Source organism: Podarcis liolepis (assembly GCF_965112155.1).
Source record: "Podarcis liolepis genome assembly, chromosome: 7".
In the NCBI taxonomy this organism is placed as follows: Eukaryota; Metazoa; Chordata; class Lepidosauria; order Squamata; family Lacertidae; genus Podarcis; species Podarcis liolepis.
In genome coordinates this window covers 13,162,633-13,178,403 of record NC_139561.1, presented here as the reverse complement: position 1 = coordinate 13,178,403, position 15,771 = coordinate 13,162,633, and the positions used below count along the sequence as shown (strand labels likewise).

Here is a 15,771-nt window from a genome sequence, read left to right as displayed (position 1 = left end):
CAGCATGAGTTTGACCAAACTGCGGGAGGCAGTGGAAGACAGGAGTACCTGGCGTACTCTGGTCCATGGGGTCACGAAGAGTCAGACACAACTAAACGACTAAACAACAACAACTGAGGGGTTTTGGACACCGTTGGTGAGGTGCAAGGAGCAGGTCAGTAATAATTCACTCGGTGTTAGGGGACACCAACACCGTTGGTGAGGTGCAAGGAGCAGGTCAGTAATAATTCACTCGGTGTTAGGGGACACCAACACCGTTGGTGAGGTGGTAATAACTCACTCGGTGTCAGGGAAGTTAACTCTTTATTCAAAGAAACGAACACATGGCAACTCTTCCCAGAAGTGTACCCTCAGAGTCTCCCGATATTCCAGGGACAGTCCCAGAATTACAAAAGCCACCCCAGCTTCTAATTTGATCCCAGAATGTCCCTCCCCCCCCCCACCAGCACTGCCACCGAGCTCGGGGAGGAGGATGAGGCAGCGCTTGTCCCAAGCAACACCAACGGCAGCTGCAGCTCTTTGCTGTAGGAAACTGCCCCAATCCCTGAACACAGAGGATCGTGTGCATTAAAGCCAAGGATGGAGGCTTCCCAGGGCCGGTAATCCTCCCTCAAGCCGCAGACTGGCTTAGGCGGACCTCTCTGGCCTTGCTGTGAGAGAGGATGGAATTGTACATTGGGGATTGTAAAGCACTCTGTGCACCGAGGAGAGCGGCAGGAGGAGCACAAATGACATGTTTCGCCGAAGTCACCCCGGGGACCCAGAAACAAGATCTTTGTCCGACAGAAGACGCATGTGTGACCTCTTGGCCTGACCACAGAACTGACGTAGAGCATGGCGCTCTCTTTGCGTGACAGGATCGGCCCTGGGGCACTTTTTCAAAAGAGGCCAGGAAGATGCCCACATCTAAAAAGGAAAAGCAGGTGTCTGATGACAGCGGTAGCTAAGTGGCCAGTCTACATACCGCAAGACTGACTCCAGAGAAAGGGAACAGAGAGAGAGGGACAGAAGCCTGACCAATTGGCTTACAACTCCCCCCCCCCCCAGCAGTATTTATTGAGATAGTACACTTAAGTCACTGCATTTTAAACGATAATGTTTTAAAGCCCTTTCGTCCATCTGGCTATAGTTGGCTAAACCCTGCAGAAATTGAAGGTGTCCATTTATTAATGCTAATAAATAGCCTAAACATCATGTAACTGAAACAGCAGCCTGTTTCCAGCTTGGATCCCTCTTTCTCCTCTTCCAATCCACTGTCTCCTCTGTGCTGATGTCTAGACTGCAAGCGCCTCAGGGCAGGGACCTCTCCCCGTATAATTTGTAAAGTGCCACACACACGGATTCCTGTCTCTTTTTCACAACCTTAAATAGCATTCTTGTTGGTTTTTGCCGATTCCCACGCTGTATCCAGCCATTATTTAGCAGTCGGAATTGCCGTTTGCTTCCAATATCTGACATATGTACATATATCTGCGCATAGCAATGTTTAGCTTTGGGGATAAAAAATGAAAACGGAGCCAGCTTTGCCTCTGAATACCAGTTGCTGGCAATCCCATGTTACTGTGCTCTTTATGACCTGGGTGCCTGAGCACAATACTGCCCAGCCACAGCTCAAGCCTCAGCGGAGTCTACTTGTCATTTGTGACGGCCAGTTTGGCCAGTTCACCCGGGCAAAGCAGGAAAGTGCTGGGCACTCCCCTAGCTTAAAGCAAAACACATGTCCCTTTCTGTCCACTCAGGATCCACATCTGAATTGTAGCTGCAGGGACAGACACACTGCTTTTTTTCTTTAAAAAAATGTTTAGGGGTACTCTCATTTTCCTATTCATATTGAAACACTGCCCCTCAGTGAGTCCAAACTTAGATTCACAAAATGTTTAGGAGTATGCATACCCCTGCGTCCCCCCAGAAAAAAGCACCGTTATAATTTTATTAAATTTTCTGTTTTACAATTTAAAATACTCATTTAAACATCCTTAAAATATCAATGACTTCCTTTCTTCTCTTTCCATGTTTCATTTTGCATATCATAAATCCCTGCATACTTTACAAAAACTAAACCATTCAGTATTCCATTATTGCATCCATCAAGACTTATTTACACTGTTGAATTTATCTTACTTGCTGACCACGTTTTCAGGTGTACGAATATATTCAATAAACGTTTTCCAATCTTCTCTAAACCTATATTCCTCTTGTTCTCTTATTTTATATGTTAAGTCTGCAAGCTGCATATATTTTATCAGCTTAAGTTGCCATTCTTCTTTAGTTGGGACCTCGCTCATTTTCCATTTTGGGGCTAACAAAACATAGGTCCGCTGTAGCAGCATACATAAATAACCTTTCTTGACACCTGGGAATTTCAAGAAGGGATTTCTAACAGCTTTTGCGAGGCTTGTTTGGGTGAAGGATAGGGCTGCCGTATATCCGGGGGGAAATTTCTGAAATGTGGTGCTTTATCTTGGATCAACAATTTTGGATCAACAATCTTCTTTTAAAAAGCTCAGTAACTTTTGGGGTGTCCTGGTTTTTACTTTTTGAAATATGGCAACCCGATGCAGGAGCCCACAGTGAATCTTCCAAGCCTCTTAAGACAGGGGTAGGCAACCTAAGGCCCATGGGCCGGATGCGGCCCAATCGCCTTCTCAATCTGGCCCACAGAAGGTCCAGGAATCAGCGTGTTTTTACGTGAGTAGAATGTGTGCTTTTATTTAAAATGCATCTCTGGGTTATTTGTGGGGCATAGGAATTTGTTCATTCCCCCCCCCAAAAAAATATAGTCCAGCCCACCACATGGACTGAGGGACAGTGGACAGGCCCACAGCTGAAAAATGTTGCTGACCCCTGCTCTAAGGCTTAAGGTAAAGGTAAAGCGGCCGCTGACCATTAGGTCCAGTTGTGGCCGACTCTGGGGTTGCGGCGCTCATCTCGCTTTACTGACTGAGGGAGCCGACATACAGCTTCCGGGTCATGTGGCCAGCATGACTAAGCCGCTTCTGGTGAACCAGAGCAGCGCACGGAAACGCCGTTTACCTTTCCGCTGGAGTGATACCTATTTATCTACTTGCAGTTTTGTGTGCTTTCGAACTGCTAGGTTGGCAGGAGCAGGGACCGAGCAACGGGAGCTCACCCCATCGCGGGGATTCGAACCGCCGACCTTCTGGTCGGCAAGTCCTAGGCTCTGTGGTTTAACCCACAGCGCAGCAAATCCAGGTTGTCACAGGTGAAACTGAAGATGAACAGCAAGGGCAGGAGGCAAAGGAGAGGGCTGGGGAAATGGGGTTGCCCAGGAGGCAAGGCAGGGAGCAGAAGGCAGAGTCAGCAGCACTCCTGTCTCTCGGTTGACGCCCAGCCAGGCCGTTCTCAGGCTTGGGAGCCATTTCTGTGCAGCCCAAGTGATTTATCACCCACCGCCAGGGCACCCTCCTCTCCAGAGGCCTACTTGTGACCAGTTAGACCTAAGCCGTCCCTGTTAGCTTTGCCTGTTTCAAACTGGGGAAACTCCACCCTCTCCTGGGAACAAACTGGTTCCATCCCCTGGCAGTGGCTGTTTCTTCTTCTGGTTACAAAATCTCACCATCTCTACCTCCTGACCTACTTTCATGGGTCACGGTAAGAGAGCAACATCTTCCCAGCTGCCTGTCACCTTTTGCCAATGCAGCAGCCTCCTTTGTGCAAATATCCCTGGGGCAGCAGGAACCTCTGAGGGCTTAAAGGCAACAGTTCCACTACCAGAACTTTCCACATTCATCAATGAGTTTGTGCAAAAGTCGGCATGTTTGGATTCAGGGCCACACTCAGCCCATTTAGAGGGCTTGATGTGAGTAGTAGTAGTTGTTGTTGTTGTTTTATATGCCACCCATCTAACTGGGTTGCCCCACCCAGCCACACTGGGCAGCTTCCAACAAAATATTTAAAAAGGTCATGCATAGTTGATCGGCCACTATAAAAGAAGCTAATGAATAAGAAAACAGCAACCTGGAAATATGAAGATCTTAAACCACAGCAATCACGCCCTCTGCCCTGGTGTTCCTGTCCCCTACGTTGCTGGGAGGGCACACTGTCAGTGGCAAGAGAGAGGGCACTCTGTATATGCTCAGAGGCACCCTCTCTTTATTTTCATTTCAAATACTCCAGGGTTGAGTCCTCCTGACATTTTAAACAGGTTCTGGGCCTGAGACCTGACTCCGGTTAAGCCCTAAGAAACACACTTAACTGGCTTCTGATGTAAATTTCAGGAAATGCTTCTGTTCAGAAGGAAGAGGGACCTTAAAAACAAAAGCAGAGAGGTCACTAAGGGTGCCTCCGTGTGTGTGTGTGGTTTTTGTTGTTTATATGGTACTTTGCAAATACGACCTTTCTGGCTTATGTCACTCCTTAGAATGTCATGTGCATAGTGGGTAATGTAACACTCTTGACAGTTTTGGGCTGATTCAAATCCCAGACAAGACTTATTTTATTCAGTCTCCGATGGGTAGAAAAAGCGCAACACCCGCCCCCCCCAACCCTGCACAGCTGAGGCACCAGGGAGCCACTGAGGTCAGGCTCAAAGCGCACTCGTCATGAGTCAGCTCTGTCCAATCCTTCACAAATGCTGGGTTTCACTGTGCGAGCATCAACTCGCTCCAGCTCCTTCCAGGGAAGAATGTTCCACAACATCCCTGGGTAACTTGTTCTGAGGTTGCCCAACTATTCTGACTAGGAAGTACCTTGAGACAGGCGTACCTGGCTGGGTTGCACCACACGTCTCTCCCTTGGAATTCTTTTCTAACGAGAGAGAAAACCTTTTGCCAAAAATGTCCTGCCCTACATCAATCCTCCCATCTGTCACCCTGGAGGCACGAGGCCGATGACCCGCCTTTCAGCTGGGACATTTGGGACCAGAAGCGGCATCATCCTGGGCACCCTTCAAAGGCTGGTAGATCTGATCTGTGAGGCTCAGTTAAACCACAGCGAACTGTGCATCACCTGCACGTTTCCGAGCATCTTTCAAGCTGCAGGTTACCTTCTGCAGATTGCCAGCTGCACATTCCACCGTAAGGCACCGAAATGCTTTCGAAATGGCCTTGCTTGGGGATTAACCCACAACCGCTCAAGAGTCATTTAGTGCAGTTTTAACCTCCCCGCCTTCACACACAAGGCCTCGCCTGCGGACCCTGAGGCTGGCAGCTGCTTCTTTTTGCAGCAAAAGCCAACAGCTGGAAGGAAGGGGCTGCAGTGGCTTCCTGGCATCTGCACCTTGCGTGCCGGCTGCTCTCTTCAAAACAAATTGCTGTTACGGCTCTGGCTGAACCTTTACGATCCGTTTTCCTGCTTTCTTCTGCCTGGGATGGCGTTTGGCCTGCGGGCCTCACCTGAACTTTACAGGCTCGCTTTTCCGCCTCCGTTAATATTTATAGTGGCAGAATAAATGCCACACTGGTTTATATTTTTAGAAGGGTCACCTAGAACTGGAGGGGAGGGGTGCAGAGGACAGAAGGGAAACAATAATTTCTCCAAAGGGATGCAAGGAAAGCAGGCAAAGGGGTCGTTGGGGGAGAGGGTGGCAACTAGGCTTGCTGTTAAATGCCTCTTTGCATATAATGTGCACATTTAAAAAAACAACAACGCAAATAGCAGCTGTTGTGGAGCGAGCGGTGGGGCTGTTAATTAAAGGCAAACTGTAAGAAGCCAAATGGTGAAATGAGAAAGGAAAAACAATCTATATCAAGAAGGAATTAAACAGAATGCCAGAGCACTGCAAGCAAGGTGACCAGGGGTTTGGAGCATGGAAACGCCAATGTGTTTGGTGTGGTTTTTTTTTTTAGTTTTAGAAAAATAATAATACCTCCCAACTGGAACACTGAAGTTGCAAGGATATAATTTTATGTCTCATAAATGCATCAATTTATTTCTATAGAAAATTAAACGATGTGCATTGCCAGATCTTTAAACTGTTTTATGATGCAATGTTAAATGTAGTTTGATATTTTGTTTTTAAGGAGAGAAAATGGTGTCTGGCGGGGCGGGAAGGTTTATTAAAATTATGCTTGGCAAGGAGTAAGTGAGCGCTTCCCACTCGCATCCTATTAGACTAGATTGCAATAAGTTTGGCAGCGGATTCAGGGCAGGCAACAGGAAGCAGTGCTTCTTCACATAAGCCACAGTTCCATGTTTGCACCCTGCCCCCAAGCAGCAGCAGCAGCACTTACTGGCTGGGCTAGATTTCAGAGGTGACTGTTCTCATTTCCAGCATTTATGCCTCCACCTTTCTAACAAATATTCAACGCAACTCAACTGCACGGAAGTGGAGAGGCCTGCACGTGGGTATCGGGCAGGGTGGCGAAACAGAGCCTGCATGTTCAGAGGCAGTCTACCTTTGAAAAAACAACCGCTGGAGCCAAGTGATGGCAGAGTGCTGTTGCCTTCATGCCCTGCCACAGACTTCTTGGGGGCATTTCGCTGGCCACTGCGAAAAGTACGGTAGGTGGGCAAAATGAACCATGCCCTCAATCTAACCCAGCAGTGCTCTTAATGTGTTCTTAAATCAGCCCATGCACTCCCACAATATACGTTCTACCTCAGAAAGGGGGAAGCAAAACAGGTCTCCATTTGAGCTCGTTGAATTTTTTTGAAAAGTGTTTTGAATGCCAGGGGTCCATGGCCACCTCTGAGCATGTGCAGAGTTTATTTAGTGAGAGCAGGTGTAGTACAAACTTGGGAATATAACCAGTATACAGTGGTACCTCGGGTTACATACGCTTCAGGTTACATACGCTTCAGGTTACAGACTCCGCTAACCCAGAAATATTACCTCAGGTTAAGAACTTTGCTTCAGGATGAGAACAGAAATCGCACAGCAGCAGGAGGCCCCATTAGCTAAAGTGGTGCTTCAGGTTAAGAACAGTTTCAGGTTAAGAACGGACCTCCAGAACGAATTAAGTTCTTAACCCGATGTACCACTGTATTTTTTAAGTTTGGCCATGAACTGAGGGGCTGCAAGTCTCACATCTGCAATGTCAGAGTTATCTCTCGCTTGGACCATTGCAATGCGCTCTATGTGGGGATAACTTTGAAGGTGACCCGTAAACTACAACTAATCCAGAATGCGGCAGCTAGACTGGTGACTGGGAGTGGACGCCGGAACCACATAACACCGGTCCTGAAAGAATCCCAGTATGTTTCCGAGCACAATTCAAAGTGTCGGTGCTGACCTTTAAAGCCCTAAACGGCCTCGGTCCAGTATACCTGAAGGAGCGTCTCCACCCCCATCATTCAGCCCGGACACTGAGGTCCAGCTCCGAGGGCCTTCTGGCGGTTCCCTCACTGCGAGAAGCCAAGTTACAGGGAACCACGCAGAGGGCCTACTCGGTAGTGGCACCCGCCCTGTGGAACGCCCTCCCACCAGATGTCAAAGAGAACAACAACTACCAGACTTTTAGAAGACATCTGAAGGGAAGCTTTTAATGTTTAATGGGTTATTGTATTTTAGTGTTCTGTTGGAAGCCGCACAGACTGGCTGGAGAAACCCAGCCAGATGGGCGGGGTATAAATAATGAATTATAATGTTGTTGTTGTTGTTGTTGTGAACAGTGGTCTGTCCTACAGAGCTCTTGGAATGATGGCCAAGGATGAAATGATGAGGCTCTTTAAAACAGAAGGTCGCAGTAGGCGATCTGAGTGGGCACCTTAGCATTTGATCAAACTCCCAGCTTTCCCAAAGGAAAATCTTTTGGAGAGAAGTATCCCACCTCGCTCCCCGTTGTCAGTGCTCAAAAAAGTCTGTCCTCCAGAAGTGAGCTCACTTTTTACCTTGATAAAAGTGTAGCGCTGGGATGCCAAACTTCGGACGAAAATTGTGAAAAATTCTTCCCATACCTCCCTTTGGCAAAATTCTCTGGGGAAATGATTTCTGCATTAGGTCACCCAAGAGGAAGGCGAACAAAAGAGGTTCTTTTAGAGGTGAATTGACTGATGTCATCCTGCCCACGTGTGCCTGTTCGTGAATGAAAGAGACGGGGAGAGAAGCTATTTCTGCAGAATCCACTTGCAAAGGTGGCTGCGTGGAGAGACTCATCACAGTCTCTTAAAACAGCCATCACTTGCCTCGTGAGCTCCATAAATTTCAGACTGCGATGCCCCTCAGGTCCCAGCAAGTATGTCTTTCAAAACATCCAGAGCGCGCCAGGTTGGGAATGCCTGTCTGAGATCCACCAAAGAGGCCACTTTCGATTCTTGCCTCCTGAGAGCCAAGTGTGGATACCAGAGGCATGGAGGGAACCTGTCCCATGGCTATGGAAGGCTGGCAACACGCCCAACTCAGGGCCCGAGCACCTGTGCTTTTGGTGGCCTTTTCAGAAGTGATGCTAAGATCAAACTCACTGACTCTTCGAGAGGGGTTTGGCAGAAGAGAGAGGATTCTGAACCAACCCTAAACTCTACCCAGTCAATAGTACAAGGTCCACCTTGGGGGTCTGCATTCCTCTGATGGGTGGGGCAGAGCAACGGACATGACTTACCTTTGTACAGGTAAGAGTCAGGGCAGCTATGCTTTCACCATCACAGCACAAGGCAAGTGTTTTTCTCTGTCCTCTTTCCAGGCAAAGCAAAGGGGCATCGTCTCAGTTCAAGGACCCATCGCAGCCAGGCAAAAGCACTTGAGGAGGGCCATGGGCTTAGCCAGGATTCTTGTTAGGGAAGACAGGCTTTTGGTGAGGGAGCCAGAACCTCAGATTTCTATTCTACAGTGGTACCTTGGGTTAGGGACGCAGGTGGTGCTGTGGGTTAAACCACAGAGCCTAGGGCTTGCTGATCAGAAGGTTGGCAGTTCGATTCCCCGCAACAGGGTGAGCTCCCGTTGCTCAGTCCCTGCTCCTGCCAGCCTAGCCGTTTGAAAGCACGTCAAAGTGCAAGTAGATAAATAGGTACCACTCCGGCGGGAAGGTAAACGGCATTTCTGTGCGCTGCTCTGGCTCACCAGAAGCGGCTTAGTCATGCTGGCCACATGACCCAGAAGCTGTACGCCGGCTCCCTCGGCCAATAAAGCGAGATGAGCGCCGCAACCCCAGTCAGCCACAACTGGACCTAATGGTCAGGGGTCCCTTTACCTTTACCTTGGCTTAAGAACTTAATTCGTTCTGGAGGTCCGTTCTTAACCTGAAACTGTTCTTAACCAGAGGTCCCACTTTAGCTAATGGGGCCTCCCACTGCCGCTGCACGATTTCTGTTCTCATCCTGAAGCAAATTTCTTAACCCAAGGTACTATTTCTGGGTTAGCGGAGTCTGTAACCTGAAGCGTCTGTAACCCAAGGTACCACTGTATTGATTTTGATTGATTTAAGGGGGGGCAGCTACCCCCCTTGGCTATGCCCATGAGGAGGGCACAGAGCAGGCTCTGGGAGTGGTGAGGCCTCAGAGATGTGCTGAGGGCCAGGCAGAGAGTTCTGGAGGGCACATTTGGCCCCCAGGCTAGAAGTTCCCAAATCCTGACAGCAAGAAAATTGAAAGATTAGCTACAAAATAAGTTCAAATACATTGTACCCAGGCCCAGTTCAAGGTGTTAGTACTAGTGTGCCTGATTATAAAAGCATTTATTATTATTACTACTACTACTACTACTACTACTACTATATTTATTTATACCCTTCCTTTTACCATAATGCGACTCAAGGTGGCTTACAGATAAAAACAAAAATTGCTAAAAACACAGAAAAACAAACATTAAAAATTGAACACACACACAGAGATCTGTCTGTCTGTCTATCTATCTATCTATCTATCTATCTATCTATCATCTATCTATCTATCTATCTATCTATCTATCTATCTATCTATCATCTACCAGTGCTATTTTTCTGGAAAAAGAGGTGCCAGAACTCACCATGGACCCTGAGAGCTGCTGGAACTAAGCTCTGGTGAGTTTCATCTCAAAAAAAGTCATACAGTGTATATATATATATATATAGAGAGAGAGAGAGAGAGAGAATGTTTCTATACCACCTTTCATCCAAGAATCACAGGGCGGTTTACAATACGAAAACACCGTAACCAACATAAATAATACCCCCAGTTATTTTATACACACATAAAAGATCTATTAAAACCATACAGATAATTACAGCACATCATCAGCCTTCTCATTAAAAGCAGTCAGTTCCCCAAAGCCTGTTGGAACAAGGTCTTCACCTGCTGGCGGGACAGCAGGGAGGGAACCACTCTGGCTCCCCTAGGCAGGGAGTTCCAGAGTTGTGTCTCTGGGAGCATTTTAAGGGCTGCCTTCTTACCTACCTTGGTTTTAAGTTCTTTTTGAGGTGCCCTTGGTGAGCGTAGTCTGCGGATCAACCGCACATAGCAGGGCCTTCTTGGTGGCCGCACCCCCGTTATGGCACTGCCTCTTTGTGGAGATCTGGCTGCCCTCCACGTTGCTTTCGTTAAATGCACACTTTTTCAATGCAGACCTTTGAACATAAAAGGAAAGTCTGCTGTATCTGTTTACTGTGCTAGTAATACAGCATATTTCAAATACTGAGAATGACCTTGGGCCAGTCAGCACCTGTCAGCCTAAGCTACCTCACAAGGTTGCTATCGCGGGGGTTGGGGGCGGGGAGGAGCAGGAATGCCACCTTAAGCTCCTTATAGAAAAAAGTCCGCTTATCGATGCAGATGCGTAAATAAAGAAACAATATCTTTAAGGAGGCATCAGGATCTAGCATTGCAAGGCTCAAACTCTTTTTTTTAAAAAAATAATATTTATTACTTTTCCAACAATTTAAACACTACAAAACAAAACAAAAAAGAACAATACAATACAATACAAAAACACTAACACATTAAACTAACAAAACAAAACAAAAACCGTTTAAAACACATCAAACAATTTCAATATCTTATCTTTCATTCACTTATTTCAACGACCTCCTCACACCTCCCTTTTTGTATTCCACTTCTGTTAATTGTTTCAGCAATTCATTTCCATATTCCTCTGTTTTCTATCCTATAATTATCTTAACACATTCTAACCTTATTTTTTCCTTTAATACTCTATTAATCTATTTATACTTAATTCCTTATAACATTTCTACTAAAGCCATATAACTCTTCATTCCAACATTTTTCTAACAATCATTAATTTTACAGTATTTCTGTAAATAGTCTTTAAACTTTTTCCAGTCTTCTTCCACCGACTCTTCTCCCTGGTCTCGGATTCTGCCAGTCATTTCCGCCAGTTCCATATAGTCCATCAACTTCATCTGCCATACTTCCCGGGTGGGTAAATCTTGCGTCTTCCTGCAAGGCTCAAACTCAATGCAGATGCCCACAAACAATGGGATGAGGTGCTGCGCTGTCACGGAACATCAACAAATATTCCAACCATTCAGGCTGAAAGTGCTGACTTCTTCGTGGGAACCGAAGAATCAATATAATTGGGGAAAACCTCACGGGCTGAGGAACAGAAGGGCCTGTGTGTCATTCTGAAGAAGGGCCTCAACTGGCCAGGAAACTTTGGAATCTGGGTCAGAGGGGCTACAAAAATTGGGGAGGGGGCCCCTGCAGTCCACATACCACTTTGCAGTAACCAGGCAAATGCTTGCATGCTGATCTTTACAGAGCTAGCAATACCGCATGCCTCAAACCGATTTGCTACATTATTTTGGTCATCTTTGTCGCACGATCCTGTAAATTAGGTCCCAGTTATCCTACAGCATGGGACGCGGGTGGCGCTGTGGGTTAAACCACAGAGCCTAGGACTTGCCGATCAGAAGGTTGGCGGTTCGAATCCCCGCGAAGGGGTGAGCTCCCATTGCTTGGTCCCAGCTCCTGCCAGCCTAGCAGTTTGAAAGCACATCAAAGTGCAAGTAGATAAATAGGTACCGCTCCGGTGGGAAGGTAAACAGCGTTTCCGTGAGCTGCTCTGGTTCGCCAGAAGCAGCTTAGTCATGCTGGCCACATGACCCGGAAGCTGTACGCCAGCTCCCTTGGTCAATAAAGTGAGATGAACACCGCAACCCCAGAGTCGGCCACCACTGGACCTAATGGTCAGGGGTCCCTTTACCTTTATCCTACAGCATGAAGGATTCTTAAAAAAAAAAATCATATGGATTTTGATGTGGCTGTTCAGAAACTGCTCAGATAGCACCTCTGCCTCTGCTCAGCCCAACGGAGGCTTTGCCTTTGCCTCCTACCTCTTGGGAGCAGAGGAGCCTGGCATGGAGGGGAGAGCCAACTTTCCAGGGGACCCCCGGGGTCGAGGGTGAGTCCCTGGTCGGGGTGCGCAGGGGCCATGGAGAGCGCCCGCCCCCGACAGGGAATGCGATCAGAGCCGAGTGGGGGGCAAGGGGCTCCAGGGACCCTTTGCACTGCGCCCCGTCGGGCAGGACTCTAGGTCCTGCCTGCGCCTGCGCCTCCTGAATCCATCTGTCCCGGGCCGGAGGGCAGCGCGGGAGCGAGGCGAGAGGCGCGCGGCCGGCTGGGGGCGTGGCTCGCGTGACGTCAGCATGGGCATGAATGAACAGGGCGAGAACTTTCCCACCGGCTCCCATTGAGCTTTCCGGAGCTGCGGAGGCGACACGGCTTCTGCCCAGGCGCTTCCTCGACGGCGGCAGCGAAGCGAGCAGCCAGCCAGGCAGGCAGGAAGGCGCTGCTCCGGGCACAGCATGGGCAGCCTCCGTGGGGCCGGCGCCCCTCTCCTCGTCCCCTTCTTCCTCCTGCTCCAGGCGGCGCTCCAGGGCGCCCAGACCCGCGAAGGTGAGAAGCTCCCCCTCCCGGCCCGGGACTCTCCTTCTCTCGCTTCCCCGACGCCGCGCTCCGACCAGCCGCCTTGAGCGCCGGCGGAGAGCCGCGCCGGGGAAGGGGAAACGCGCACGGCTGCCTGCCCTTCCCGGACCCCGAGACGGAGCGGGACAGACTGCCTCTTGGCCGGCTTGGGGGCTGGCGGGCTGGCGGTCGCTTCTGCTCACCGGCATGGCAAAAAAAGGAAAAGTTTTTTTTCTCGCTTTGGCGAACTCCGGTGCCCCCTTCCCTTCCCAAAGTCGGTGCGTAGACGGTGCGGGTCCTTCTGTGCGCGTATTTTAAACTCCAGGTGCGGATTTAAATCTCCAGCGAGGGGCGGGCAAGAAGAAGAGGGGCGCGTCCGTGGGGGCGAAAGCGAAGCGAGGGGGCGGCCGGCTGGTTTGGAGAGGCGACGAGGCCGCCGCTGGGTTTCAGAGCAGCGGGGGGAAAGAAACGTTTGGCACCGCACAATGGATGGATTTCCTTACCAAAGGGGCTTTGTGGACCCGGCACCTTGTGGTAATGGAAGAGCGTAGGTCTAGCGACGCCTAAGCAGAACCTCCCGGTTCGAAGGCAGTCTATCTGCAAGTTCTTGGTGCTGGAAAACTAGCAGTGGGAAGGGTCTGTTGTGCCTTTATGCCCTGTTTGGGGGTTTTCTACCTGGCTGTCCTTCTCGGGAACAGGATACTGGGTGAGGTGGGCCGTGGATCGGTCTTTATCCTGCGTCCGTTGTTCGGCCTCCTGGGATGCGCCCCTCGTTTGAGGAATGGGGCGCTAGCAACCTCTTTCCTCCACGGGTTTGAGCGCTTTAAGCGGCCTTTGGAGTCTTGAATAGCTCCTTAAACAGGCGCAAATTGTTGCAGGGCATTTTTAAAATTCCTGCGTTGGATCAATAGACAGATCTTCTTTTTTTTTAAAGAATTCCGACTTATTCCTTGGCGTGTTAGGTATTGGCTTTGGGCAGGTGCTTATTTCTGACTTGGGAGATCAAGTAAGTGCACGTGGATGGACAGGGAAGAGCCTTGTGTCTGAAGAAGAGTTCTGTGGAACGCAGAAGTTTGCATACGCCTCTGCTCCAGGCCTTTGGGACTAAGCACTTGATTTCCCCCAAATAGGAAATAGTACTGCCCACTGGCTAGAAGGCAGGAGAGCAGGGTTCCGATCCTGGGCCCTGCTGGTAACATTCTGGGAAATGCGGTGATTCACACGCCTTGCTTACACAACTGAGCCTCTGCTGCTGTGGCAGGGATGGTTCATGCCAGGTTGGGCAAGGGAGGCAAATATTCTGGTTGCCACAAGAGAAGGGTGGGTCAGGGAGGGGCGCTGAATCAACACCAGGAGATTGATCACCCACAGTCTCCTTTTTTTCAGGGTGGTGTGGGAAGCAGGGGCAGATTTCCTCTTAGAGAGAGATTTGGGGTTGCATGTATGGGAGGCCATTTCCTTTACTCTGATTTCGGCCACACTGGAAATTAGGCGAATTCTTGGTCTCTTCATGGTCCCCGTGAACAGGATCTCAGCAGCTGGAGCCGTTGCTCCAACTCTCTTATGCAGTCCCATTTGAGCAGAATCTGGGAATTAAGGACTATTTGAGCCTGGGACTATACATTTGACGTTTGGAACTTGGTGCTGGTGTGTTCCTGAAGGTCCTTGAAATGTGTTGGACCAGTCTTTGGGCCTATCCTGCCCTTGACCCAGCATCACAGTGGGGGGCAAGCCAGCAGCAAAATTCCTTCCAGGTTAAGCCCTTCCGTGGAACAAGCCCAGACTTGCCCACAGGTGTGTACTTTTTCTGCCTGAAAGCCAGGATTTAAATATTTGGCCCCAGGGGATCACCCCAGAGCATATTTTCAGTGGTACGTCTTGTCTCTGGAATGTGTGGAGCCCTGTTAGTCCTTGGAGCATGTGCAGAAGGCTTTTCCTAATCTCTTTAGTCACTGCAGCCTGATCTGGTATTATGGGGCTGAGCTCCTGGGAAGTCCAAAACATCTGGAGGGCACCAGATGAGAGAAGGCTGCCCTGAGAAGCAAGAAGGGCTTCTGGGGCAGGGCTGGGGATGAACCTGTGGCTGTCTGGATACTGGTGGCCAGTGGTGAGGGATTGTGGGAGTTGTAGTCTAGGTACATGTGGCAGGGCACAGGATCCCCAGCCTTGGCTTAGATGACCAGCCATTCCAGTCCTGGTCTCTGGATATATGTCACCCCTTTTCATGAAGGGACCACACGGTTTTTGCTCTCCTTCCTAAATTGTTCTTCCCAGGGAAGGGTCGTAGCTTAGTGGCAGAGCAACTGCTTGGCATGCAGAAGGCCCTGGGTTCCTGGCAGCGTCTCCAGCTAGGGCTGAGCAAGAGTCCCGGCCTGAAACCCTAGGGGGCCATTGTCAGTGTAGACAACACTGAGCGAGATGGACCCAAATTCCAACCTCCTTTAAGGTAGCTTCCTGTGTTTTCTACAAACGCTTGTGTTTATCACCCGCTCCCCTTTTAAAAGACCTGGCAGCATGCACTACCTTTCTTCACACCTGGGCAGAGCGAAGTGGGAGGAAGCAGCAACAGTGATATTTAGAGCAGAACTCTGGAGAATGTAGCACAGGGTACTTTAAGCCCCAAAATGCAAAGTTCGGAACCGGAGTGGGTGGGAGCCGCGAAGAAGAAGAGGAGGAGCTTGGATTTGAAATCCTGCTTTATCATGACCCTAAGGAGTCTCAATAGGGACGCGGGTGGTGCTGTGGGTTAAACCACAGAGCCTAGGACTTGCCTCCCTGCTCCTGCCAACCTAGCAGCTCAAAAGCACGTTAAAGTGCAAGTAGATAAATAGGTACCACTCCAGCGGGAAGGTAAATGGCATTTCTGTGCGCTGCTCTGGTTCGCCAGAAGCGGCTTAGTCATGCTGGCCACATGACCCAGAAGCTGTACGCCGGTTCCCTTGGCCAGTAAAACGAGATGAGCACCGCAACCCCAGAGTCGGCCACGACTGGGCCTAATGGTCAGGGGTCCCTTTACCTTTAAGGAGTCTCAAAGTGGCT

At 49.4% G+C, this 15,771-nt stretch overlaps 2 protein-coding genes and 1 long non-coding RNA gene across 4 annotated transcripts in view; 2 read left to right on the top strand and 1 right to left on the bottom strand.

Annotated features, from left to right (window-relative positions):
* LOC310712084 (uncharacterized protein) overlaps positions 1 to 15,771 on the top strand; it is a 142,356-nt gene that overhangs the window by 41,332 nt on the left and 85,253 nt on the right. The window lies entirely within an intron of this gene.
* On the bottom strand, positions 726 to 10,552 carry LOC310711804. The gene is made up of 3 exons (XR_014528637.1): positions 10,267 to 10,552; positions 875 to 906; positions 726 to 844 (listed from the first exon to the last, which is right to left on the bottom strand). It is a non-coding gene; the product is annotated as an uncharacterized lncRNA (long non-coding RNA).
* EPHA2 (EPH receptor A2) overlaps positions 12,401 to 15,771 on the top strand; it is a 33,932-nt gene continuing 30,561 nt past the window's right edge. Inside the window, exon 1 of one of the 2 annotated variants that reach the window (XM_083514629.1) lies at positions 12,401 to 12,723. In XM_083514629.1, coding sequence (XP_083370755.1) covers positions 12,633 to 12,723 — 91 coding nt within the window. In that variant the 5' untranslated portion in view covers positions 12,401 to 12,632. The remainder of the gene's footprint in view (positions 12,724 to 15,771) is intronic. The other variant, XM_083514630.1, reaches the window with a different exon arrangement.